At 40.6% G+C, this 26,508-nt stretch overlaps 1 protein-coding gene across 3 annotated transcripts in view; it reads left to right on the forward strand.

Annotated features, from left to right (window-relative positions):
- The window catches only part of lrmda (leucine rich melanocyte differentiation associated), a 1,051,240-nt gene that overhangs the window by 677,306 nt on the left and 347,426 nt on the right, over window positions 1-26,508 (forward strand). For all 3 annotated transcript variants that reach the window (XM_073025431.1, XM_073025432.1, XM_073025435.1), the window contains one exon: window positions 17,945-18,068. In XM_073025431.1, coding sequence (XP_072881532.1) covers window positions 17,945-18,068 — 124 coding nt within the window. The remainder of the gene's footprint in view (window positions 1-17,944; window positions 18,069-26,508) is intronic.

A 26,508-nucleotide genomic window follows, 5' to 3' on the forward strand; every position in this document is an offset into this window, starting at 1 on the left:
GGAGAACTAATTCTTGTAGTTGCTTAGTATGCCATATATATTTTCCCGGAACTGGGGAATCAAGAACTAGATGGCAAGAGTTTAAAGTGAGAGATGAGAGATTGACTAGGGACCTGAGGCGAAACCTTTTCACTCATAGACTGGTCAGTGAATGGAAAAAGTTGCCAGAGAAAGGGTTGAGGCAGATACTGTACATTAGGAACACTTTAAAGGTACTTTGACATGGACACGGATTTGAAATGTTTCGAGACATATGGAGCCAAACTGGACAAGTTTCAATAGTAATCTTGTTGGTGTGGACCAGTTGGATTGAAGGATCTGCTTCCTGTGCTGTTTGACTCTGTGGTCTAATGTGGTACAGCAAACAAAGAAGAGGTCTTACCTTGTGTAATTGGTCTTGGCTCCATAACTGTTTAATGAACTATTCTAGTCACAGATTGAGTTCCTAGCCAGACTCTGACTTGGGGAGTATGTTTGATACTTTTTTGTCGTCAGTGTCTTTACAAAAATACCTTGACCCTTTTATGGCCATCTATCAAATTGATATGTTACTGCAGCTGATGAAACACTGGAACATACAGTAGAGACAGGAAGCAAAAATAGCAATAAACCATAAAGTTGCTCATCCAAATTCAGTGATTTGTTCCAGCTTCCTCCGCATAAACATTAATCCTACTAGCCTTGAGAAAAATATCTAACTGGTTCTTGATATATTTAATGACATCAACTGTTTTGTGTTCAAGAATTCCACAGGTCCACCTCTCTCTGAAGGAAGAAATTTTTCCTCTTGACTTACCCATTATCCTCTAACCATGACTCCATGATCCTGGATTTTGTGACTGTTGGAACATCCGTCCTGTATCCATAATGTCCATTTCTGTGACGTTTTTGTAGAGTTCAATGAAACCCCCTCTCATTCTAAAGTCGAGTGATTATAAGCCTATTCAATCCAAGTTCTTTATCTCTGTCAGTCCGATGTTACCATGAACATTTAGCCAAATTGGAATCAGAAGCTCTACATGATTTATTGTATTTCATAAATAATTTTAGACAAGTGAAGAAGCAAAATTTCAATTTTCAGCCTTGTCTTGCGGCAAGCTCTCTGTTTTACTTATTTGTATTAGATTGGTTAAGAAAGTGAAATAGAAAGTGAGAAAGAAATGTGGGGTTAAGAGAAAAAAAGAAGGAAACAACTAAAACACTTTAGCATAAATGTTTTTAAAATGTCCAGTTAATAAAATATAAATATTGTAAATGTTCATTGCCTGGTAGATATTTGATAGGTTTTAAGATTTAATGCTATGTTCAGATTGATTTTTTTTTATCACATGTGCATCAAAACACACAGTGAAAAGTGTCATCTGTGTTAACCTCGAGATGTTCCGGGGCAACCCGCAAGATTCTATTGGTGTTGCTTTATATTGTTACCACAAAACATCGAAAAGGTTTTGGTTTGCCTTCCATCCAGACAGATCATTGCAATGCAAAAGTACATTGAGGAATGCAGATTATAGTGTTGCAGTTACAGAGAAAGTGCAATGCAAGCAGAGAAATAAAAATTCAAGGGCCACAGTGAGGTGGGCTGGGAGATCAAGAGTTCATCTCCGAGCATTTGAGAAGTCCGTTCAAGTGTCTGATAATGCTGGGATTAAAGCTGCCCTTTACGGCTGGTTCAACTGACCAGGAAGATCAAACTATTTGAGGTGTGTTTCTACATTTATAAATAGGGTTTGGTTCAAAGTTCAAAGTAAATTTATTACCAAAGTGCATATATGTCACCATGAGATTCATTTTCTTGAGGGCATTCACAGTAAATACAAAGAACACAATAGCATCAGTGAAGATCTGCACACAAAATGTTGTCAAGAAGATGGCTGCATGCAGAGACACACTGGCTATTCCAGCTACTAATAATGGCACTAGCTTTAAATTTTTAGATAATGTTAGATAATGTTTCAAAGTCTCTAGTCAAGGATCTCAGTCATCCAAAGCTCTGCAAATACAACACCACTGAACTCTTAGTCAAAATACATTTAATCCACCTACTACAGAGTTAATAGCGGTGCTCAATGGGTGAGGAACGGCGACCTGGCCTAAGAGGTTTAGTGAAGGAAGCTGTAGACAGAGGTAGTGCAAGAGGAAGCAGTAACATGGCAAGACAGCTGGGACGCTAGCAGGGCTAAAAGCTACCTGACCAGGCTGGTGGTTCTGTCACCTTTCCGCTCACTAGAAAATTAAATGGGCTCACAGAGACTGAGAATGAACCCACGGAAAGAGATGAGAAACTGCTGCATTCTGGTTTTCACTGAAACATGGTTAAACAGCAACATACCGGATTCAAAGTTTCAACTCATTGGGACAACACTGTTCCACACTGACAGAAGCACCTTGTCAGAGAAATCCACATGAGGTGGAATCTGTGTATTCATTAACAAAGGATGGTGCACAAACTCATCTGTAGTTAGCAATCACTATTTTCTGGGCCAACTGAACATCTTACAATTAAATGCCATCTGCAATACCTGCTCAGGGAGTTTTCTGTAGTGTTCATCAGCACTCTCTATACTCAGTGGCACTGATGCCAATCATTATGAAATGCCTTGGTACAGCTGATAATGGCATATCTAAAATATTCAATTTCTGCCACATTGGACACTCATCAATATGCTTACTGACAGCATCTCTCATTCACCTGGCCCTGAAACACCTGGAAACCAAGGATACTTATGTCGGAATGCTGTTTCTGGATTTCAGTTTGGCATTCAACACTGTTGTCCCACAGACCTTGGTGACCAAACTTCTACTTCTCGGTGGAAATGCACCACAGTGCAACTGGGTGTTGACTTCCTAATGAACAGACCTCAGGCCAGTAAGGTTGCACAAAGGCTCCCCCCTCTTCATCATCCTCAACATTGGTGCCTCCTATGCCTGTGCACTTAAGCCCATTGCAGGAAACTCTGCTCACACGTGACTGCACGGCCAACAATCACGTCATCATGTTCACCGATCATAGGACAATGGTGGGGTTCATCCCCAACATTGACGAGACTGCCTACAGAGAAGACATGGAAGAGCTCAAGGTCTGGTGCCAGGCAAATCACCTCTTACTGGAGACAGTTATCAACTTCAGGAGATCTAGCACCACTCTCACTCTCCTTTAGGTCAGTGGCACAGCAAACAGTTTCAAACTCATCTCACCCATCCTCTCATGATCCCAAAACCCCGTCTGTACTTTCAAAAATGCTCATCAATGCCTTTATGTCACAGAGGTTCTGATATGGCCCAAGTGCGGAGTGAGAGACACTGAAGCAGGGTCAATAGATCACAGACTTCAATGTGAACAGTGTTAAAGGGAAAGGAAACAATAAACACTAGACCAAACAGGGCTGTTAACTAAAACTCTCAAATGGAAAATGAAGCCTACACGGCGGCTGAAAGGAACAACTAAGAATTAAATGAATACGGGTAGCCTTCAGATTCAGTTGACTCAACAGTCCAATTTCTCAGGCAAGGCAGAACGCAGGAAGTGAAGTGTGGCTGTGTTCAAGTCTCAACAAATACTATGATGCAATGAGTGGAGTTAAATATTATCAAAATGAAATAACCATTAGCTGACACATTCACAAGCGCAATTGCCGAATCTGCTGCGTTGCCGAATCCGTGGTTGTGACACTTTCTGAGGAAGCTAATGAGAGCTGGACTTTGGACATATATACCAGGAAGGGCAGTGGAAAGAATCCTGGCAAGCTATATCACTGCTTGGTATGGAAACTGCACTAGGGTGAATAGGAAGGCTCTACAATGGGTAGTCAAAACTGCCCAATGCATTACTGGCACCAGACTATCCCCATTAAGGACATACTGTACATACAGAAAGGTGCCAGAAAAGGGCTGGTAACATCATGAAAGACCGATCCACCCTGCTCATGGGCTGTTTGCCCCACTTGCATCAGGGTGCAGGCTGCATAGCATCCATGCTAAGACCACCAGCCTCAAAAACAGCTCTTTCCCCAAGCAGTAAGGGTGATCAACACCTCCACCCACTAACTCTCCACACCCTCAACCACCACTACTTTATCAATTCCTGTCACCCATTTACAGACATTCCTGTGCCTAGTGTCACTTTATGGACATACAATTAATCTATTTATATAGACTCAATTATGAGTTTATATTTATTGTGTTAATTTTATTATAATTATTGTGTTCTTTGCCTTTTTTAGTATCTTTGTACTATCTGCATCATATCTCGAGTAACAATTATTTCATTCTCCATTACACTTGTGTTCCGGAAATGACATTAAACAATCTTGAATCTTGGACAAACAGATGAACAAACAATGTGCAAAATGGGACAAATTGCGGAAATACAAAAAGAAGAAAAAAATAATAAATAAACAGGTCACAAATGTTGAGAACATGAGTTGTGGAGTCCTTGAAAGTGAGCCCATAGGTTGTGAGTCGAAGGGTTTCTGCCGAAGGGTCTTGACCCGAAACGTCGACTGTACTTTTTTTCCACAGATGCTGCCTGGCCTGCTGAGTTCATCCAGCATTTTGTTTGTGTGTTCCTTAGGTTGTGGAATCAGTTCATTGTTAAGTTGAGTAAAGTTATCCAGTCTGGTCCAAGAGTCTGATGGTTGAGCAGTAATAATTGTTTCTGAACCTGGTGCTGTGTGCATGTACCTCCTTCCCAATGGCAGCGGCAAGAGTTGAGCATGGGAGTTCTTAATGATCGATGCTGCTTTCCTGCAGTAGCGCTCTGTGTAAATGTGCTCAATGGTGTGGAGGGCTTGAGCTGTGATGGTCTGGTCTGCATCCACTATTTTTTGCAAGCTTTTCCCATTCGAGGGCATTAGTGTTTCAATACCAGGCTGTGATGCAACCAGTCAATATACTCTCCAGTGTACACGTATAGACTTTTGACAAAGTTTTAGTTTACAGGTCAAATCTTCGCAGACTTCCTAGAAATTAGAAGCACTGCCCTACCTTCTTTGTAATGGCACTTATGTTCTAGACTCAAGACAGACCCTCTGAAATGGTAACACCGAGGAAGTGATCAAGTTGCTGACCCTCTCCACCTCTGAGACCCCAATGAAGATTCACTCGTGGACCTCTGGACTCCTCCGCCTGAAGTCAATAATCATTTCCTTGATCTTGTTGATATTGAGTGAGAGTTTATTATTGTGCCACTGCTCAGCCAGATTTTCAGTCTCCCTCCTACATGCTGATTTGGCCTGCGATGGTGGTGTTGTCAGCAAACTTAAACATGGCATTAGAGCTGTGCTCAGCCACGCAGTCATAAGTGCAAAGTGAGTAGAACAGGGGGCTAATCACACCGCCTTGGGGTGCATCTGTACTGATGGAGATTGTGGAGGAGATGTTGTTGGCAATCCAAACTGACTGGGGCCTGCAAGTGAAGAAATCAAGGATCCAGTTGCACAGGGAAGTATGGTGGCTTAAGTTTCAGAGCTTATTGATTTAGTTTTGAGTGATTACCATTGTTGTGACCAACATTTATTACCCTTCATTCAGTTCTCTTAAGCCACTTTCTTGATATATTTCAATGCATATGTTAAATGCTTCCATATTTGGTTTGATATTCCAGGAATTAGGCCATAAAACGAAGAAGGAGAGATAGAGTGTTTCCAAGGTCAAGATTATTTGTGACTCTGGGGCGCAGTCAATTTATGGCAGCACAGTCATATAAGATCAGGATTCAATTGCCACTGCTGTAATAGGAATTTGTATGTTCTCTCTATGACCGTATGGGGTTCAGTTAGTGTTAGTGAGTTGTGGGTGTGCTAAATTGGTGCCAGAAGTGTGGTGACGCTGATTTGATTTGACACAAACAATGTGCTTCACTGTAAACTATGATATACATGTGACAAGTTCAAAGCACATTTATTATCAAAGTATATATACTATATGCAACCCTGGGATTCATCTCCTTACAGGCAGCCACAAAACAAAAAATCCCAATAGAACCCATTAAAACAAGAAGACTGTCAAACACCCAATGTACTGAAGAAAAAGATGAATTAAGCAAACAATAAAAGTAAGCAAATAACATTTGGAACTGAAGTTCTTGAAAGGGAGTCCTCAGCCACGAAGTCAGTCACAGCCAATCCAGGAATCAATTAGTTGCAGACCACGATTGCAGTTCAGCGCAGGGACAAGTAAACCTCACCAGCAACGAGCTAAAAACTGGCCCATCCTTCTCTTTCTGGCACTTAAATCAGCTAAACAGCAGGTCTTTTCTCGTTCTTGGACCCGGGCCCTGCTGCTTCGAAACACTCTTGGGCCTGGGTCCCGTCGGCTCGATTCAGCCCATACCCGATCTTTTCGATCTGGCCCAGCGCTTAGATCGATCAAACATTGGCTTATTCCTCACCCTTGGGCCCAGGCCCTGCCACCTCGACTTTGCTTCACCTCGGCTCAGCCGCTTTGAATTGCTTCCGAGTCTATTCCAGCAATGGCAAAGCATTGGCTCATTCCCTGCTCTTCAGCACAGCTCCTGCCACCTTGAATCAGCCTGTTTCCACCACACCGGAACCATCCTGCACCGTCGAGACTTCAATTCACACTGCAAAACTACCAGGTTGTAAAGGCAGTTGAAAAGCTCAACTCAGAAAGGAAAGTTACAGACTATTGATTGTGGTGATCATTTCTGAGACCTGATGAAGGATGTTGATCCGAAATGTCGACTGTCCTCTTTTCCATAGATGCTGCCTGGTCTCCAGTATTTTGTGTGTATTGTTTGGATTTCCAACATCTGCAGATATTCTCTAATTTCTGATAAAAAAAAGTATGATTAACAAACTTGTTAACAGTTTTGTTTGCTGACAGAAAGTTGTCACTGTATTTTACCAGTGAATTCTTAAACCAGAACAAATACCACTAATCTCTCATTAATCCTCCCTTATGTCTTCCCTTGTCTTTCAAAAGGCAAAGGTTTTGTGTTTGGGAGCACTGTTTAAAAATATCTTGAAGAACTACTTTAATGCTTCTTGGGCATCCATTCATATGTTTGAATAACTAATCTCTTAGCAAGCTACTAGTCTATTGAAGTTTATAGGAACTGCAGGGTAAATCATACTAGAATTTGTAGATTCCTGTTTCTAACTGTACCTTGGACCTGTAATATCAGTGACCATTGATAGCCTAATCATTAGTTTACTGCAAGGTTCCAGGCTATTGGCAAAACCACAAAATAACCAAAAATGACAAGGAATGCAAATCAGGTGTTGCCGGTATATTTATAGAGAGTATATATACTTGTAGCTGCTCTCACTTGCTGCCTCTTTATTTGACCTCAGGGACGTAGATAAATTTTGTATTAAGAAAGTTGCTGAAATCTCAACATTTCTTAATTCTGAACATTTTCATTCAGGTTTGGGTTTCCTCCATCATTCATAAGACATAGGAGCAGAATAAGCCATTCAGTCCATCGAGTCTGCTCTGACATTCCATCATGGCTGGTTTGTTATCCTCAATCCATTTTCCTGCCTTCTCCCTGTAACCTTTGGTGCCCTTAAAAATCAAATTCCACTATAAAAATACCCAATGTCTTGGCCTTCGCAGTCATCTGTGGCAATGAATTCCATAGATTCACCACCTTTTGGCTAAAACAAATATTCCTCATCTCTTTCTCATAGGACATCATTGCATTTTGAGAATACGCCCTTTTGTCGTAGCCTCACCCATTATTGGAAACATACCCTCCACTTTCACACTGTCTGGGCCTTTCAATCATTGATAGATTTCAGTGAGATCCCCCTTATTCTTCTAAACTCCAGATAGTTCAGGCCCTGAGCCATTATATGCTCCTCATACATTCAACCATTCATTCCCAAGATCATTCTTGTGAACTTCATCTGCATCCTCTCCAACTCCAGCACACCCTTTAGATAAGAGGCCCAAAAATTCTCACAATACTCCAGCTGCAGTCTGATCAATGCCATAAAAAGCCTCAAGATAAATATCCTATCATTATTCAAATTCTATAGATCTCCTTTTCCTATAACTACCGTCTTGCACAGGTCCAAATAACTCACCCTCATTCTTCGAGACCTTAGTACATTAGGCACCGTCTGTCTCAAATATCTTGTGAAAGCCTCATCATTCTCTTGCTTTATTGATATATTCATGATCCCCCCTTTCTTGCCCCTGATAGCTATGACTAAAAATATCGATCCCATGCAACTTGAAACTCTCTCCCTCCATCGAAGATTTGGAACCCTTCTCTTGTAGTTCTCTGGCACTTTGTTAGGTTTTTTCCCCTTGTGTTAGAAGTAATATATTATCAGAAGATTATTCTTTATTAAATTTTTATTTAGAAGTGAGTTCAAAATTAGAATATTTTAGTGTTTAACTTGTACTTTGACCAAAAATATCACAATATGGGTGGGTAGATTCAGATTGTTGCTGAGAACATGGTTTGCCTAGTGCTGTTAAGACTGAAAAAATATTGGGATTCAAATTAGTTCCAAATGCTTAACTCAAATTGATTTACCTTGGAGCCGTAGCAATAAAGATGAAATATATTATTGCCTTCCTGGCTGCTACTTATTTTGTATATGATGCTGACATTTTTTGTTGGAAGGAAAACTAATGGAGCATTTAATTAATTCTATATTTATTTAAAATTAGCCCATCTCCTCTGGCATTGCTCACAGTAAATTGGGAGGATATGCTATTTTTTTAAGAGCAGTTATTTTGTATGATGGAATACGTGAAGTACTGTTACATAATTAAGGTTGGGAATTGTTGTAAACAGATACTTCCTGAATTTGTTTATTGCTACTTGTTGTTGCTAAGGAAAGTTTGTCTTATAAGATGGCACCTATTTCAAATCTCTTGCTCTGACATCTGGGGAGTGGTCATCCCATGAATGTTTGAGATAAGTGTATTTAATAAAATGCCACATTTTCATTGTTTTAATCCCAATTAATTTAAGTTTTTGCCCCATGAAACTTAAAGCAATTGAATACAAGAATGATTTATCAAGTATTGCTTTGTGTGACAATGCAGTAGCAAGCTGTGTGCTAATGTAAATTGAAGTTTATTTTTTGCTTGTTTTCCCAAGCAATATTGACTCTATTTATCCAATGTCCTTCTTAACAGAATCTTAGAGCTTTAAGGTACAGAGGAGGCCATTTGGCCCACAATCTTTGTGCCAAAAATAATAATTATTGGGATTTGAATGGTTGCTGGGGTGGGAGGAGAAGAATATGTGCGAGGAGATAGGTATGTGATTTTGTCTATGACACCATGGCATTATGAACAACGAAAATATTAGTCCTTTCCTTATAAGATATTCATCCTTAACATCATCTTTATTACCTTTCAAAATTACTCACCTCTCTCTTTTCTTCCATTATTTCTTCCAGTGGTAATGATGTATTTGAATGTGGACTTGCAATTCCTTTATGGGAAAAGAGAGATAATAAACACTCTCACCAGCTACCATTGGATAGGAGCTGCAGCAATTTTGCCAGATTTTTAACTGAAGTGGAGAGCAATAATAACACTCCCTTAACTACCTCATACTGTAATTAATCCTTGATGAAAAGTCAAAACTCAGAGCCTGTTGACTCAATTTATTTCTTTCATGTAATGTGTGGTTTCACTTTCAGCATTTATTGCTCAGTACTCCACAAAGCAATATGGGAAAGCCAAAGTCGATCTTATTGTCGCATGCATAAATGCATGCATGCGCAGGCGCAGTGATAAGCTTGCTTGCAGCAATATCTCAGGCACATAGCATTTGGGATGCAACATTCACAAGAAAAACTTCAATTAAACATAAATTGTACAAAATTAGACAAGAAATACCATAATTCTCACAACGAACAGATCTATTGGAATGCACAGTGGTCACACTGTTGTCAAATTGAGGTAATCATTAGAGTGGTGCCAGTTGGTTTAAGAAACAAATGGTTGAAGGGAAGTAGCTCTTCTTGAACATGGAGGTGTGTGACTTTAGGATTCTGTACTTCAGCCTGAAGATGGATGTGAGAAGATGGCATGGTCTGGATGGTGGGGATCTTTGATAATAGATGTTGCCTTCCTGAACTAGTGCTTCATTGGATACTCCCGACGGTAGAGTCCAAATGGGGGGTCTTATCACAAAACATTGACTGTCCATTTTTCCTCTGCGGATCCAGCCAGACCAGCTGAAACCTCCAGCATTTTGCTTGATGGACCAGATTGCAATCTCTGGAATCCCATGTATCTACACAATACTCCAGATTTTGGGCTGCTCCCAAGGGAAGGCTCCTGTGTCGGAATGGTCTCTCTTTCTCTTTTGATGCTGTTGGAGGATGGTACTGAAGTTCTGGTTCTGTGGTTTGTGGATTGGACTGATGAATGCTGAGCTGAACTGAGTATGGACTCTTTCAATTCTTGTTTTATTTTCTGTGTTTTCACTCATTCTTTCTTGTTGATTTTTTTACTCGGTGGGGTTTGATGTTCTTGGTGCTGTTTGCACAATTTGTATTTTTGCATGGGGGAGTTGGTTGATGTTTTTCTTTGAATGGGTCCAATGGTTTTCTTTGTTTTGTGGCTGTCCGTGGAGAAGATGAGTCTATACTGCATACATACTTTGATAATAAATGTACTTTGAATCCTTTGAATTTGACCTAACCAAAGCGTTATATAGCTGCAATGTGGCTTTCAGACTTCTAAGTTCAATACCCCAACCAATAAAGGCAAACCTGCCATAAACCTTCTTTACTGCTACTTGCCACTTTCAGAGAGCTATGAACTTGCACCGCATGATCCCTCCATACATCAGTGCTCCTAAAGGGCCCTGCCATTTACTGTGTACTTTCTCCCTACATTTGACCTTCCAAAGTGCAATACATCACTTTGAACACATCAGTTTAAACGCTTCCAATTCAATTTCCAACTGATCACTTTCTGGCTGTGTCCTTTGACAAATCTCTTCGTAATCCACAGCTCTGCCAATTTCTGTGCATCTACAAATGTGCTGAACATTCCATCTACATTTTCATCCAAACCGTTTAAATCACAGCACTGATCCCTGCAGGATACCCCTAGTAAAAGACCTCCACCGCTACCCTTTGTCTTCTATGGAGAAGCATATTTTGACTCCTCTCTACCAACTGTCTATGTGTCTTAATCATCTTCTCCTTTCAAAGTTAGGAAGCCCCTGCTATTCAGAGACTTTAACAATGAGAACATTTTAAAAGTGCATTAAAATCATAATGACATGTCAAAGGCATTAAACTATTACAAAACTGAAAAATAAGTAATTGAACATGGGTTTTTTTCTTCCTCCTTTCCTATTGGGCATTCCCATTCCAATGGAAGGATACTCTCTGTGGTCTATATGGTGCAAGATCACAGATGGATTGGGACTGTAACTCTTCTTGTGATAAACTACACAAGTCCAGGTCTTGTTTACCTGCAGGCCACTGAATGCGGGCAGTTCCGTTTGGAAACACCAGTCCCAGCGAGCATCATTTTGGGCCACTGTATTCAACACTTATGGGGGAATATTTCCTCTGGCCAAGACAATATCATTAAAAAAAAAGGAAGCTCGTGTTTTTGGTTTTGGTGATGGATACTAGTTAGGTGAGAAGCAAGAATGTTGGAAGTCTTATTCTTATTCTGTCACTTCACTCAGACCAGAAGGATCTTTCATATCATCCCTTTGAAATTAGTTTACACAGTAAATGCTCCAAATGCCCAGCAGCACTGAGCTGCTGGGAATTCCAACACCTCTATATCTAATTTGAATTATCTCTATCTCTGGTATTCTCCTCCAGAATATGTCACTGGGTAAACTCAATCCTTCCATTACAACAGTCCTTGGTAAAAGAATTGGTGTATCCACAAGGTGCCTCTGGATTTGGAAGGAACCAGATCACCCAAGTCCTTTGATATCACAGGCAAATGGGTGTCATTTTGAGAGTATCTCTCTATTCTCTTTAAATGTCACTGTTTGCCTGCTCTCAGACTTGTTTTCTTTTGGCATCTCCAAAATCCAGTTTCTATGAGTGTAGCGTTTTAGTCATGGTTGAGCTTCCCAAGATCATTCGAGAGAGTGAAATCAGGCAAAGGTGACTGTACCATGGAATGAGATGTGGAACAAATCACCAAAATCTTTGTCAGAAAGGCCAGGTTTCAAGTGTGCATTATTAGGTTTCTAACTCATAGTGTTTGCAGAAGTTAGAGCTGCCAATTATGAGGTACTCCTATTAATGAGGGAAGATATCTTTTTTATAATCTTTATTAAAACCAACTGTTTCAACCAAACTTCTAGTCACGAGTATTTTCAGAAACCCGTTTTTTGGCTCAAGGTTCATGCTGTTGTGAAGTTTGTGAAATGCTATTCTACTGTTTAGATTTTTTTTTGTTAAGTTTTCGAAACAGCAGCTGGACAGTGCTGTCAACACAAAAGTGATAATCACCCCCTCCCCCCCCACTCCCAAACTCTCCTCCTCTTACACAACTTGTGTAGGTCAAAGCTCTGGAGAGGACTGCTGAGTTTTTAAAGAAAATGCACTCATCAGCTTGAATCAGCAGAATTTTTTCAAGATCGTTGTCTCAATGTCTGGCATTCTGCCAACAGCAGACAACTACTTCAGAAGTGTTCCTCACATAAAGTACAAAATTAAGCTGCGGAGAAGTATGTGGCAACACACCCATCCAAATAGAAATGACTGTCTTGACAGAAAGGCCTAATTATCTCTCAAAATAATGTCTTTGCAAACCATCACCTTTCCAGAATTGGGAATTTTATTCACAGCTCATTGTAACATGGCAACAATGGCTTTAGTTTTATCTAAGGATTTTACTCAAGACAGTGAACAAGTACAATACCTAAGATTTATTGACAGTTTGCCTGATATTAATTTGTGACATATCCGTGACAACAAGTGCAAGAGGAAAAAATGCTAGAAAAGCTCAGCATCAGTGGAGAGAGAAGCAGAGTTAATGGTTTGGGCTATCATTACATCCTGAGAAGTAGTTATTGACCTGAAACATTGACACTACTCTTCCCTCTGTCTGCAGATGCTTCCTGATCTGAGAACTTCCCACATTTACTTTTTGTAAATGTTTAGAACAGAGACACAGGATTAGACCATAAAACACAGGAGCAGAAGTAGACCATTTGGCTCCTTGACTTTGCTCTGACATTTCATCATGGTTGATTGACTGTCCTTAGATGCGTTCTCCTGCCTTCTCCCCATAACCTTTGACGCCCTTGCCAATCAAGAATCTATCAACCTCCACTTCAAATATACCCAATCAGGAATCTGATGGCAGTGGGGAAGAAGGTATTTCAAAAATGTTGAGTCTGTGTCTTCGGGCTCCTGTACTTCCTTCTTGATGGAAGATGGCATGTTTTGGTTGATGGGGAGGTCCTTAATAACAATGCTGCCTTTTTGAGGCATCATCTTTTGATTCAACATGCAGTCAGATGAGTTTTTTGTGTGAGCAGGCTGTGATGCCTTTTAATACCCATTGAATCTCACTCAGAAGCTGTCTGGGAGAAGCTCTTTGAAGGTGTTGAACTCAAGAATTCAGACAAGGATTTCATTATGATAAACCAGCAAAATACCACACCTATATTTAGCAGTGGGATATATCAGATGGGTCTAACAAAGGTAGCTCATGTTAGCATCATAAAAACCATAAGACATAGGAGCAGAATTAGACCAATCAGTCCATAGAGTCTGCTCTATTATTCCATCATGGCTGATTCATTATCCCTCTCAACCAAATTCTTCACCCTTCTCCCCATAATCTTTGACACTCTTACTAATCAAGAACCTATCAACTTCTGCTTCAAATATGCCCAATGACTTAGATCCACAGATGTCTGTGGCATTGAATTCTACAGATTCACCGTCCTCTGGCTAACGAAATTCCTCCTCATCCCTATTCTGAAGGGATGTCCTTCTATTCTGAGGCTGTGCCCGCTGATCCTAGACTCACCCACTACAGAAACATCCTCCCCATGTCCTCTTTTTCCCTTCTCATCATCTTCACTGTTTTTGCTTCTGTGTCCTAATTCATTCATTAAGAAGTGGCAGAAATGAAAACTTCCAGACACTGATATCTGTGATGATGAGTCATTACAGCCAGCTGGCCTTTGCATTGTCTATTAGCAGCCAGCATTTGTCCAAATAAGACAGCAAAAGACATGAGGGATTAAAAGGATGTTTGAAATGGTGGCCTGATAGCATAGTGGTCAGCTGTAATATTAGAGTTCAATTCTCACGTCCATCCGTAGGGAGTTTCTACATTCTCCCCATGACCACTTGGGTTTTCTTCCAGCGTTCCAGTTTCCTCCCACACTACATAGATGTACAGGTTAAGGTTAGTAAGCTGTGGGCATGCTGTGCTGGCACCAGAAACATGGTGACTCTTGTGAGCTACCCAGCACAATCCTCATTGATACGATAGTGCCCTGCATTAGTGTAGTGGTTGACACAATGCTATTACACTTCAAGGTACTAGAGTTTAGAGTTTAATTCCGGCACCATCTGTTAGGAATTTGTGTGTTCTCCCCATGACCGCACGTTTCCTCCTGGTGCTCAGGTTTCCTCCCACAGTCTGAAGACATGTAGGTTGATAGGTTAATTGGGCACTGTAAATTATCGTGTGATTGGCTAGTGTTGAATAGGTGGGTTGCTGGGCGGCATGTCTTGTTGGGTGCTGTTGGGCCTGTTCCGTGCTGTATCTCAAAATAAAATAAATAAGAGGGATTCCTGGGGAAATAAAAGATATTAAGTAATGAGAGTCATTGAAGTGTTGGGCTCCAGATAACAGATTTCTCCCCATCCCATTACTTTATATGAATCCCAACTTTCATTCCTTTATAATTTAAGTGAAGGGTTCAGGAAATCCATTGAGTGCATTTATTCTATTTTTTTTTAGGGGAAAACAATTTTCCTTGGGTTTCTTTTAAAAAGACATCCATTATATCTAAATGGTAGTTGAAGATCGATGGCTTTGGCATAGTGTGAATGACTGCACCAAATGCAAAGGGCCATAATTTGCTGTCAAGATCTTAGTGAGGCTAATGGCAGTCACCAATATTTATGTGCAATTGCTACAGCACTTAAGGTGAGATGAGACATAGAAATCTACAAGTTTCTCTCCAAGAAATACCGCCGTGCCACTTATTTCAAAGACAGAGTCTTGCTGTCTCAACCAAGGGAAGTTGATTTACTTGTGAGTAATGTATGATCTAATTTCATCATAGAATATCAATATTTTATATCAGAGTCACTGGTCCCTTTTCACCATGCAAAGTATTAATTACTGCCTAGTCATTTCTATAATGGGATGAGTCTCATTTTGCTATTGTATATGCACTGCAGGTATATATAATGCTAAATCTGAAGAAAAATATATTTCTGTGGTGCAGTAGTAGAGATGGCTGCCTCACAGTAACTTAGATTCAATTCTGATACTGAGTGCTGATTTTGCAGCGTTTCAACAGTCTCCCTCCGTGATGTGGGTTTTCTCTAGGTTCACCAGCTTCCTCCAGTATCTCAAAGAGGATTAGTTGGCCTCTGTAATCAGTCCTGTGTGGGTCAATAGGTGGTTGAATCTGGGGGAGTTGATGTGAAAATGTGGAGAGTGTAATAAGCTTCATATAATTCAAAGTAGGTTTATTATCATAGTTCATATACACTCAATGGCCACTTTATTAGGTACCCCCTGCATTGTTGAATCTTTTGCTGCTGTAGCTCATCCACTTCAAGGATCAACATGTCTTGCATACAGAGACGCTCCTGTGCACCCCACTTTTGCATTGCATGGTCACCTTCCTGTCAGCTTGAAACAGTCTGGCCATTCTTCTCTGACCTCTCTCATTAACAAGGTGTTTTTTCCCCCCGCAGAACTGATGCTCACTGGATGGTTTTTGTTTTCAAACCATTCTCTGTAAACTCAAGAGGCTGTTGTGCGTGAAAATCCCAGGAGATCTGTAATTTCTGAGATACTCAAACCACCCCTTCTGGCACCAACAATCACTCCATGGTCAAAGTTATTCAGGTCACATTTCTTGCACATTCTAATATTTGGCCTGAGCAACAACTGAACTTCATGACCATGTCCGCATGTCTTTATGTATTCAGTTGCTGTCAATGCTGTTACATGATTGGCTGATTAGTTTTTTGCATTAATGAGCAATGTACTGATGTACTTAATAATGTCACTGAATGTATCTTGTCATATGCTACTTTGAGATTCATTTTCTTGCAGTCATTTGCAGGAAAATAATGAAATATATAGAATTTATGAAAAATATAGATAAACAAAGTGACAAATAACCAATGTGTAAAAGAAGACAAATTATGCAAATTAGAAACAATTATCATGAACTTGAGTTGTAAAGTCTTTGAAAGAGAGTCCATAGATTGTGCAATCAGTTCAGTGTTGAGGTGAGTGAAGTTATCCTAGCCAGTTCAGGAGCCAGATGGTTGTAGGATAATAACTGTTCTTGAACCTCGTGGTGTGGCGCCTGAGGCTCCTATACCTCCTTCCCGATGGTAGTAGTGGAAAGCAAGCATACCCTTGATGGTGGTTTTTCTTTTCGATGACAGATGCTGCTTTCTCGGGGCAGTGCTCCATGTAGATGTGCTCAATGTTGGGGAAGCCTTTGCCTGTGGTGTAATAGGTACTTGATAATCAGCAAGGGCTCGTTGGGCTGAGTGGCCTGCTTTCAAGCTTCCTTTTAATTCTCTCTGTCCAGTTTCTCTGGTTGCAATATACCTGTTCTAAATCCTCTTCTTTCTTTGTCTTTGTGTTATCAATTTCCGAACGTACTATGCTGGTTAAAGAGAGACAGTTATGTTCCATGTCCTTTCATGTTTGAGATGCCCTTTTACCCTTGCTCTGACTTTTCAGCAACCTTTGGTGACAATATCAGTAACAAGTTCAGGGGATATTGCAATAGAATTCTCCTTTCAGCCAAACTTTCATCAGAACTGGATTTGGTCATCTGAACTGCTGATACCTTTCTGTAATAGTATAGATTAGGGAGTTTAACTATTAGGAGAGGTTGGGCAATTTTGTTTTATATATAAGCTTTACTTGTCATGCATACATTGAAACATATAATGAATTGTGTTGTTTGCGTCAGTGACTAACTCGAATCTGAGATACCCTGGGGGCAGCCCACAAGTGTTGCTATGCTTTTGGCATCAACAGACCCAAAGCTCACCAACCCTAACTATACATCTTTGCAATGTTCACATGGGCACAGAGAAACATACAAACTCTTTGTAGACAGTGGCAGGAATCAAACCCCGATGAGTGATAGATGTGACTGGAAAGAAATTTTGCTAACCACTTTGCTACAATGCCACCCTATATTTCTCCTTGTCATAAGAACTTAAGAAATAGGAGCAGGAGTAGGACATCCAGCCCATCGAGCCTGACCCACCATTCAATAAGATTATGACTGATGTCCGAAAACGGATCCTCCCAATTACCCATCTCAAGGGTGTCGTAATTACCCTGTGGTGCTATTTGGAGAATTCACACATTTTCATTGTTCCATCTAATTTTTTTTCTCCTCCTAATCGAAACCATTATTTGATCTTTTTGTAATGCTTCGGGTTCTTGCTGTGTTTAGGTTAGTCAAAGTGTTTCTGCATTATTGAATTTCTATTCTTCAAAAACTCTTGATTGCTAATGATGTCCTTTGGTACATCTGGATATTGGAAAAGACAATATTTCAGTGCAGGCTCCTTATAATGTCTTAAGGAGGCTTAAAATGAAAAGTTTCTTTACAAGTTCTATTTTGTACCTTATGATGCTTTTCTGGCTTTTATAGAGAACAATGTGGACTTGCTTCCTCTGTTTTCTTTAGTCCTTTGCATCTCCACATTGGACTAGTTCTAGCGAATGGTGAGATTATTATTCACCAGGACCTTTCTCATATTTCTCTTTCCAGGTACTTTGTTCTTCATAAGTTACCAAATCTAAAGTTCCTGGATGCCAGAAGGGTTACGAGAAAAGAACAGCAAGAGGCAAGCACTCGTGGTGCCTTCATGAAAGTGGTGAAACCCAAAGATCTGGTAAAGTACCAGTCATGTGATTAAACAATGTAGTCTTTATTCATTACTGCTTATGAGCATGAAAGAACCAAGAAAGAAAATTGCTATTTTTCTTGCTACAGATGTTATTTATGCTTCTGTTAATCTGTGATTCCGACATTCACTCTACATATACGAACGTATTTTATCAAGTAATACATACCAGCTTCTGGGTAGCAGACAGTTTTTTTAAATTGTTCTTTTCTGCACCCTGTGGCACATCGGGTGGCAACCTTGCCATTTCTTTAGCACTTTGTCTGTTTTTCATGAGGCCGAGTTGCTAGCTCAATGCCCAACCCAGCATGGATGGAAAGTGTGCAAGGAGTCAGCTAGATTGAAGTCCGGGACCACTCGCCTCAAAGCCTGGTGTGAATGCTGCTACACCACCTACCACTTTTCATTTTTTTACTCGTCCGTAATTTGATTTTGTCTGTAAGGGTGGAAAATGCCCCAAATATCACTCTCTGTGCTAACTGCAGCTTCAAAGTATGGTAATGAACGGCATCAAATACACCTACATCTGGCAAAAAGAAAAGAATTTCAAAAGTGGAGAGAGTGAGAGACAGAAAATTAGACCTGCTGTTTATAGAATAAATGTGGGGCTTTTGAATTTAATGATATTGCATGAGCTCTTTCACATATAAAGGTGTTCATAAGTCAGGCATTCGTAACCGGGGAGGCCTGTATGTGTGTTTATTTAGTGTCTCCTTAACTGAATTGGCCTTTTGTTGAATTAGGCCTAGCATTAAGGAAACAGGGTTAACACCTTTATCTCTTTAGACCACCTTTTCAGCTTGATGCCTCCTGTTTATTATTATGTCTCTTTATGTGTTGACAATTTATGCTTCATGACAACTGATTAAAAAAAAAATCTCCTGTGAAGTTGAAAACTTTAATCACACGAGGGAGTTTTTAATGACCAGATTTTGACCTCATTTCATTTGCCTAAGCACAGATCAAAGTGGACGAGGCCTGTCTGATTCCAGTAGTGTTACAGGGTATGACAGCACTTCACATCAAAACGACAGCTCAAGTACAGGACCATCAAATTGCTCAATTATATTCCGGGCCTGTAATTATTCCTCTCCATTTTTTTGTGTTGCAAAGCCTGCATTTGTCATTCCATTGACATAATTTACCTCATGATTACCTCACTAATATTTTGGTTGCCGCCGCGGATGAAGAGATAAGGAGGCAGCATCTATTCTTCTTATTTTGCGATTGATGGGTTCTGATATAGCAGCCATAATAACCTCTGGAGGGCATGTATAGACAATGTATTTAATTGCCTTCATCATTCCAATTGTCTGCTGACCAAAAGTGCAGATCACCAATTACTGTAGTTGCATCCAGACCTGCGGGTAATTTGATTTTTGTAGAAGAGTTGATAGTATAATTGGATAATTTTGCTATTTGTTTATAAACCTTGCCGTTTCTTCCTCCATGTGACATTATAGCATTCAAGAGACAAAGGGAATATACATGCAATGGCCAATTTATAAGGTACACTTGGACACCTCCTCATAATGCAAATATCCAATCAGCCAATCATCTGGCAGCAATTCAATACATAAAAGTATGCAGACATGGTCAAGAGGTTCAGTTGTTGTTTAGACCAGATTTAGATTCAGTTGGCATCGGGTTTGGAACAAATATCATGGGCTGAATTGCCTGTTCTGCTGTGTACAGTTCTATGTTATAAATTTATACTTCCACGCATGCCTCTGTGTACCTTTGCTAAATGGGTACACAACCTTGAAGTTAGCCATTTTAAACCAATAATCCCAAATGTCATCTGGAGTTTTCTGATAATTTTGTACTGAAAGCGTTCCTGTCAATGACCATGATTCTTCCCAGGTTGCCCAGTGCAGGAATCACTTTTTTCTTCATCTACAAGAAAGCAGCACCCATCATCAAGGAAGCTCACCATCCAGGTCATGCTTTCTTCTCACTGCTGCCATCGGGAAGGAAGTACAGGAGCATTAGGTATCACACCGCCAGGTTCAGGAACAGCTATGGCACTTCAAACATCAGGCTGCTGAACCAGTGTAGATACCGTCACTCACCACAGCACTGAACTGATTCCACAAACCAAAGACTCACTTTCAAGGACTCTACAACCAATATTATCAGTACTATCTATCTATCTATCTATCTGTATATTTGTAGTTTTTCAGTCCTTCTATTGTATTTCTTTGTTTATTATGAATGCCTGAAAGAAAATGAATTCCAGCATAGTATATGCTGACATATATGTCATTTGATAATAAGTTCAATTTGATCAGCATATAGGAGGGAGATTAAAAATCTTGCTGAGTGATGCCACAACAGCAAACTCTCACAATATCAGTAAGACCAAGGAGCTGATAATTGACTTCAAACCGGAAATCCATGAGCCAGTCCTCATCGGAGGATCAGAGGTGGAGAGGGTCAGCAACTTTAAATTCCTCAGTGTTATCATCACAGAGGATCTTTCCTGGACCCGGCACGTAAGTGCAATTGCGAAGAAAGCATAGCAGTCAATCTGCTTTCTTAGGAGTTCGTGAAGATTTGGCATGACATCTGAAACGTTGACAAACTTCTGTAGATGACTGGTTGCTTTATGGCCTGGTATAGAAAAACCAACGCCCTTGAATGGAGAGTCCTACAAAAAATAGTGGATACAGCCCAGTCCATTGAGGGTAAAACCTTCCCCACCATTGTGTGCATCTCCATGGGGCACTGTTGCAGGGAAGTGTCTGTCGCATCCATCATCAAGGATACTCAGCACCCAGGTCATGTTCTCCTTTTGCTGCTTCCATCAGGAAGAAGGTACAGGAGCCTCAGAACCCACACCACCAGGTTCAAGAACAGTTATTACCACTCAGCCATTGGCTCTTGGACCAATGTGGATAACTTCACTCAACCCTACACTGAACTGTTCCCACAACTTATGGACTCATTTTCAAGTACTCTTCACCTCATGCTCTCGTTGATTATCACTTATTTATTTATTGTTACTATTTTTTTCATATTGGTTGTTTGTCAGTCCTGTTGGATGCAATCTTTCATTCATTTGATTGTTTCCTGGATTTACTGAGTATGCCCACAAGAAAATGAATCTCAGGGTTAGATATGGTGACATATGTGTACTGTGATAATAAGCTTACTTTGAACAGTCAACTTTGTTTGCCTTGATATGCAGGAAAATATAAAATTAAGTAATGTGATAATGGTTTCTGTTGGCAAATGAGGAGTAGAAGTGGATCATCTTCACCCTGTCATAGCCAAAGTTTACTGCCCCTGCCCCTTCCCTTGCCCTTTCTGTCTGGTCTCCTGATCTCTTGAAAAGAACTACTTGCTCAGATTTAAAGCTGTCCAGACAAGAAACATGAAATGATTGGCCCATTGACTATGATTTTTAAAGAGATCTATTGATAGTGGCCATCGCTTTCATCAAGTGGCAGCGGGAACAAGATTAGTGCATGTTATGTTCAGAACAGGAAATTGGATACCTAACTTAGATTTCTGTTTTCATGCCATTTTTTTTACTCTCTTTCCATATTTGTTCATTATCCGAGTTGTAATGTTGTGACACTGATGTCTTGGTAGCAATTGAGTTAGTGGGAATAGAAAGGCAGAGTGGCTTTATGACTGGTGTTCAGAGAGACCTGGGTGTCCTTGTGCACATGAATCACAGAGAATTAACGTGCAATGCAGCAAGCAATTAGGAAGGCAAACGGCGTGTTAGCCTTTAATAAAGGATTTCAGGACGAGAGTGGAGATGCATTGCTCAAATTATCTAGGGCCCAAGAGACTATATTTGGAATGTTGTGTTCAGGTCTAGTGGCCCTGCTTAGGGAGGGTATACTTACAATAGAATGAGTGCAGTGAACATTTATTATCTTGGTTCCTGGATTGCTGACTGGACCTAAGCAGAGTGTATCTCAGTATCTTACCAGACTGGGTGAATACATCCCACACTGTAGAAATCTAATTTAATGTAAACACCACAGCTAGGGGAAATATCAACTCTGCATCTAGCCTGTCCAGCCCCTTAAGGATACTGTATTACTCAGTGAGTTATTTTACACTTTAGAGAGCAGAGGTCCAGTTTGCTTAACCTCTCCTCAAACAACAGACATATCATCCTGGAATCAATCTTGTGAACCTTTGAACTGTGCAGGTGACACTTCAAAATTCAAAGTAAATTCATTATCAAAGTCACCATGTACTAAGTTGAGGTTCATTTTCTTACAGGCATTTACTTGAAAAAGAAATATAATAGAATTTACAGAAAAGCTGTACACAGAAACAGACAAAGACTGCCAAGTAACCAATGTAGAAAAGAAGACGTTGTCTACAAATAAAAATAATACTGATAACAAGTTGTAAAAGGTCCTTGAAAATGTACATCATAGAATCAGTTCAGATTAGTAATGAATGATGTTATCCACATAAGTTTATTGGCCCGATAGTTCTAGGGTAATAACTGTTCCTGAACCTGGTGGTGTGGGACCTAAGGCTTTTGTATTTCCTGCCCAATGGCAGTAGCAAGAAGAGGACATAACCTGGATGGTGGGGATCTTTGATGATGAATACTGCTTTCTTGTGGCAATGCTCCATGTAAATGCTCTCAATGATGGGGTGGGCTTTGCCTCTGTCGGACCAGGCTGTATCCTCGACTTTCTGTAGCATTTTCCATTCCTGGGCATTGGAGTTTCAATACCAGGCTATTATGGAATAAGTTAGGATATTATCTATTGTGCATCTGTATAAGTTTGTCAAAGTTTTTGTGACATGCTGAATCTGCAGAAATTTCTAAGGAAGTAGAGGTGCAGTCGTGCCTTCTTTGTGATGGCACTTACATGCTAATCTCAGAATCAGAATCTGGTTTATTATCACCGGCATGTGATATGAAATTTGTTAACTTAGCAGCAGCAGTTCAATGCAATACATAATCTAGCAGAGAGAGAAAAGAAATAATAATAATTAAAATAAAACATAATAATAAATAAGCAGGTAAATCAATAACCTATATTGAATGGACTATTAAAAAATGTGCAAAAACAGAAATACTGTATATTAAAAAAAGTGAGGTAGTGCCCAAAGCTTCGAAGTCCATTCAGGAATCGGATGGCAGAGAGGAAAAAGCTGTTCCTGAATCACTGAGTGTGTGCCTTCAAGCTTCTATATCTCCTACCTGATGGTAACAGTGAGAAAAGGGCATGCCCTGGGTGCTGGAGGTCTTTAATAATGGACGCTGTCTTTCTGAGACACCGCTCCCTAAAGATGTCCTGGGTACTTTGTAGGCTGGTGCCCAAGATGGAGCTGACTAGGTTTACAAACTTCTGCAGCTTCTTTCGGTCCTGTGCAGTAGCCCCTCCATACCAGACGGTGATGCAACCTGTCAGAATGTTCTCCACGGTACAACTATAGAAGTTTTTGAGTATATTTGTTGACATGCTAAATCTCTTCAAACTCCTAATAAAGTATAGCCGCTGTCTTGCCTTCTTTATGACTACATCAGTGTGTTGGGACCAGGTTAGATCCCCAGAGATCTTGACACCCAGGAGCTTGAAACTGCTCACTCTCTCCACTTCTGATCCCTCTATGAGGATAGGTATGTGTTCCTTCGTCTTACCCTTCCTGAAGACCACAATCAGCTCTTTTGTCTTAATCTCTCCTTCCTCTTTCTCTCTCTCCCCCCCTCCCTCTCTCCTCCTCCCTCTCTCTCCCTCTCCCTCTCCCCCTTCCCCTCTCCCTCTCCCTAATAAAGGAGCAGAGAGGTGTCACCCAGCGTGAGGCAGACACACAAAACAAAACAACTCGCTGATTATGAAGTTGAAGTTGGCTGTATTGCTTATTTTTTTATGAGTCTGATTTGAGAACTGGCAGCAAACTCTCCCCCACCGATGAGAGAAAGAGCAGTTTACCGAGTACAGAGACCTATGACAGCTACCTCGCCGTTCCCAGTATCCCATTTTCTCCCGCGACACTTCGGTCGGCGACACCGGCATAGAATCCGACCGTCCACAGGGTCGCAAAGCCTCAGAACCTGGTAGGCATGCTCGTTTTCTAGGCCGCGCCCTTGGGATATCGAGAAACAGCTCTTTGGAGAGCCCTGGGAGCAGGAAGCATTGCCGTAAAGAACTGCAGTCTGAGTGCACCTGGAGGTCAAGAGCACTGACAGAACACCATCCACCTTGAAAAGGGAAAAAAGATTCATCACCACCTTTGATTCAGCCATCAACAGTGGTGTCATCAGCAAACTTAAATACTGCATTGGAGCTATGCTTAGCCTCACAGTCATAAGTGTAAAGTGAGTAGAGTGAGGGTGGGGGGGGGGGGGGGGGGCGGTGGTATCTAAGCACATTGGCCTGCAGTGCATCTCTGCTGATAGTGATTGGGGAGGAGATGCTGTTACCAACTGGTGTCTGACAGTGAGGAACCAAGGATCCAGTTAAACAAGGAGATAGTGACGCCTGGGTCTTGGAGAGTCATGACGAGTAGGGTGACCAGAACGGTGCGCCATGTTCCAGGCACACTTCCACCAGGGCCCCACTTAATTGTGACTATTCACCTCTGCGCCTTCCTTCAAATCCTCTTACAATGAAGGCCAGCGTACAGAGGATCAGCCAGATCCCCAGGAACACCGATTCTTACCGTTTTAAAAGAATCAATTGAAAGTTATATGAGGCATGAGAATGTAGAAAGTTATGAAGTGAGAGTAATTCAAGACGATTGTCTTTATATGCTATGACTCATTACAATGCATGTAACAATGTTCACTCGAAGTATCTGGGCCGCACATGTGAGCTGTTAACTGTTTACTCCCTAAACTATTGGAAGGTAGACTTATGGTGGGATCGATCAAGGATTCAAGGTCGTCATTTCCAGTACAAGTGTAAAGGAGAATGAAATAATAGATATTCTGCATCTGATGCAACACAATAAAAATTCAATAAGATAAAGAACATGATAATAAATGATAATAACATGATAATAAATATAAATATATATGAATCAGAAGGATCAGAATCAGGTTTAGTTTCATTGGCATGTGTATTCAAATTAGCAGCAGCAGTACAATGCAATACATGATAAATATAGAAAAAAATAAATGAATTACAGTAAGTATTTATGTGCATATTAAATAGTTAAATTAAAAATAGTAGTGCAAAGACAGAAATAATACAAAAAAAGTGAGGCCGTGTGAGTTCAATGTCTGTTTAGAAATTGGATGGCAGAGGAGAAGAAGCTGTTCCTGAATCGCTAAGTATGTGATACATAGATTATTTGTTTGTACATAAAATGATGTTAGGCAGAGCAGTGTCTGTGCATCAGGCAACCCTGATAGCAAATGATAAAGTAGTGATGGTGGGGGGCATGGGAGGGGTTAGTGGGTTGAGGTGTTGATCAGCCTTACTGTTCGGGGAAAGTAACTGTTTTTGGTCTGGTGGTCCTGGCATGGATGCTACGTAGCCTCCTCCCCGAGGGGAGTGGGACAAGCAGTAGGGTGGGTGGGATCCTTTATGATATTGCTGGCCTTTTTCCAGCACCTTTATATATATGTCCTCGATGGTGGGTAGACTGGTACCATGAAGCTTTGGGCAGTTTTGACTACCAATTGTTGAGCCTCCCTGTTCGCTGCAGTGCATTCCGTACCATGCAGGGAGGCAGCATGCTTACTACAACCTTTTAAAGCAGATGCATTGTAAATGACTGCACGCTGAATAATGTTATATTATTGTGTCTCTGATGGCTTTGTACTGTGACTCTGTATGGCACATCTTTATTATGGCTGAGTCATATCTGCTGTTTCTGACCATTTTTGTTTTAAAAGCATGTAGGTGGATTTGACTGTATAGTGCGGAAAAAGAATGTAACAGATGAACCAACCACCTATTGGTTTGTCCAATATGTGCTTAAGTTAAACAACACTCTCAAGATGTTTAGAAGGAAGACGGGATTGCCACATCTGTATGGGTGGTAGTCATGTAAGAGTACATCCATCAATCAAACATAGATGATTGAAATGATTTGTGTCGATTACAGCATCTGCAGATTTTCTCTTGTTTGTGTCGATCACTGTTTTGTTTCTAAGGAATTTGGGATTTCCTCACTTTTCTATGATATTAGAAACTGCTTGAATCAAATATATTTTACGTAGAACATGGGTTAGCACAGTACAGACCCTTCAGCCCATGATATTGTGCCAGCCTTTTAACCTGTTCTAAGATTGATCTAACCCTTCCCTTCCTCACAGCCCTCTATTTTTTTCTTTTATCTATGTGCTTATCTAAGAGCCTCTTAAATGTCTCTAATGCATCTGCCTCTCCAACACCCCTGGCAGCACGTTTCATGCTCCTACCACTTTGTGTAAAAAAAATCTACTTCTGACATCCCTGCTGTACTTTCCTTCAATTACCTTTCCACTCCA

This window comes from Hemitrygon akajei, chromosome 21 (assembly GCF_048418815.1).
Source record: "Hemitrygon akajei chromosome 21, sHemAka1.3, whole genome shotgun sequence".
In the NCBI taxonomy this organism is placed as follows: domain Eukaryota; kingdom Metazoa; phylum Chordata; class Chondrichthyes; order Myliobatiformes; family Dasyatidae; genus Hemitrygon; species Hemitrygon akajei.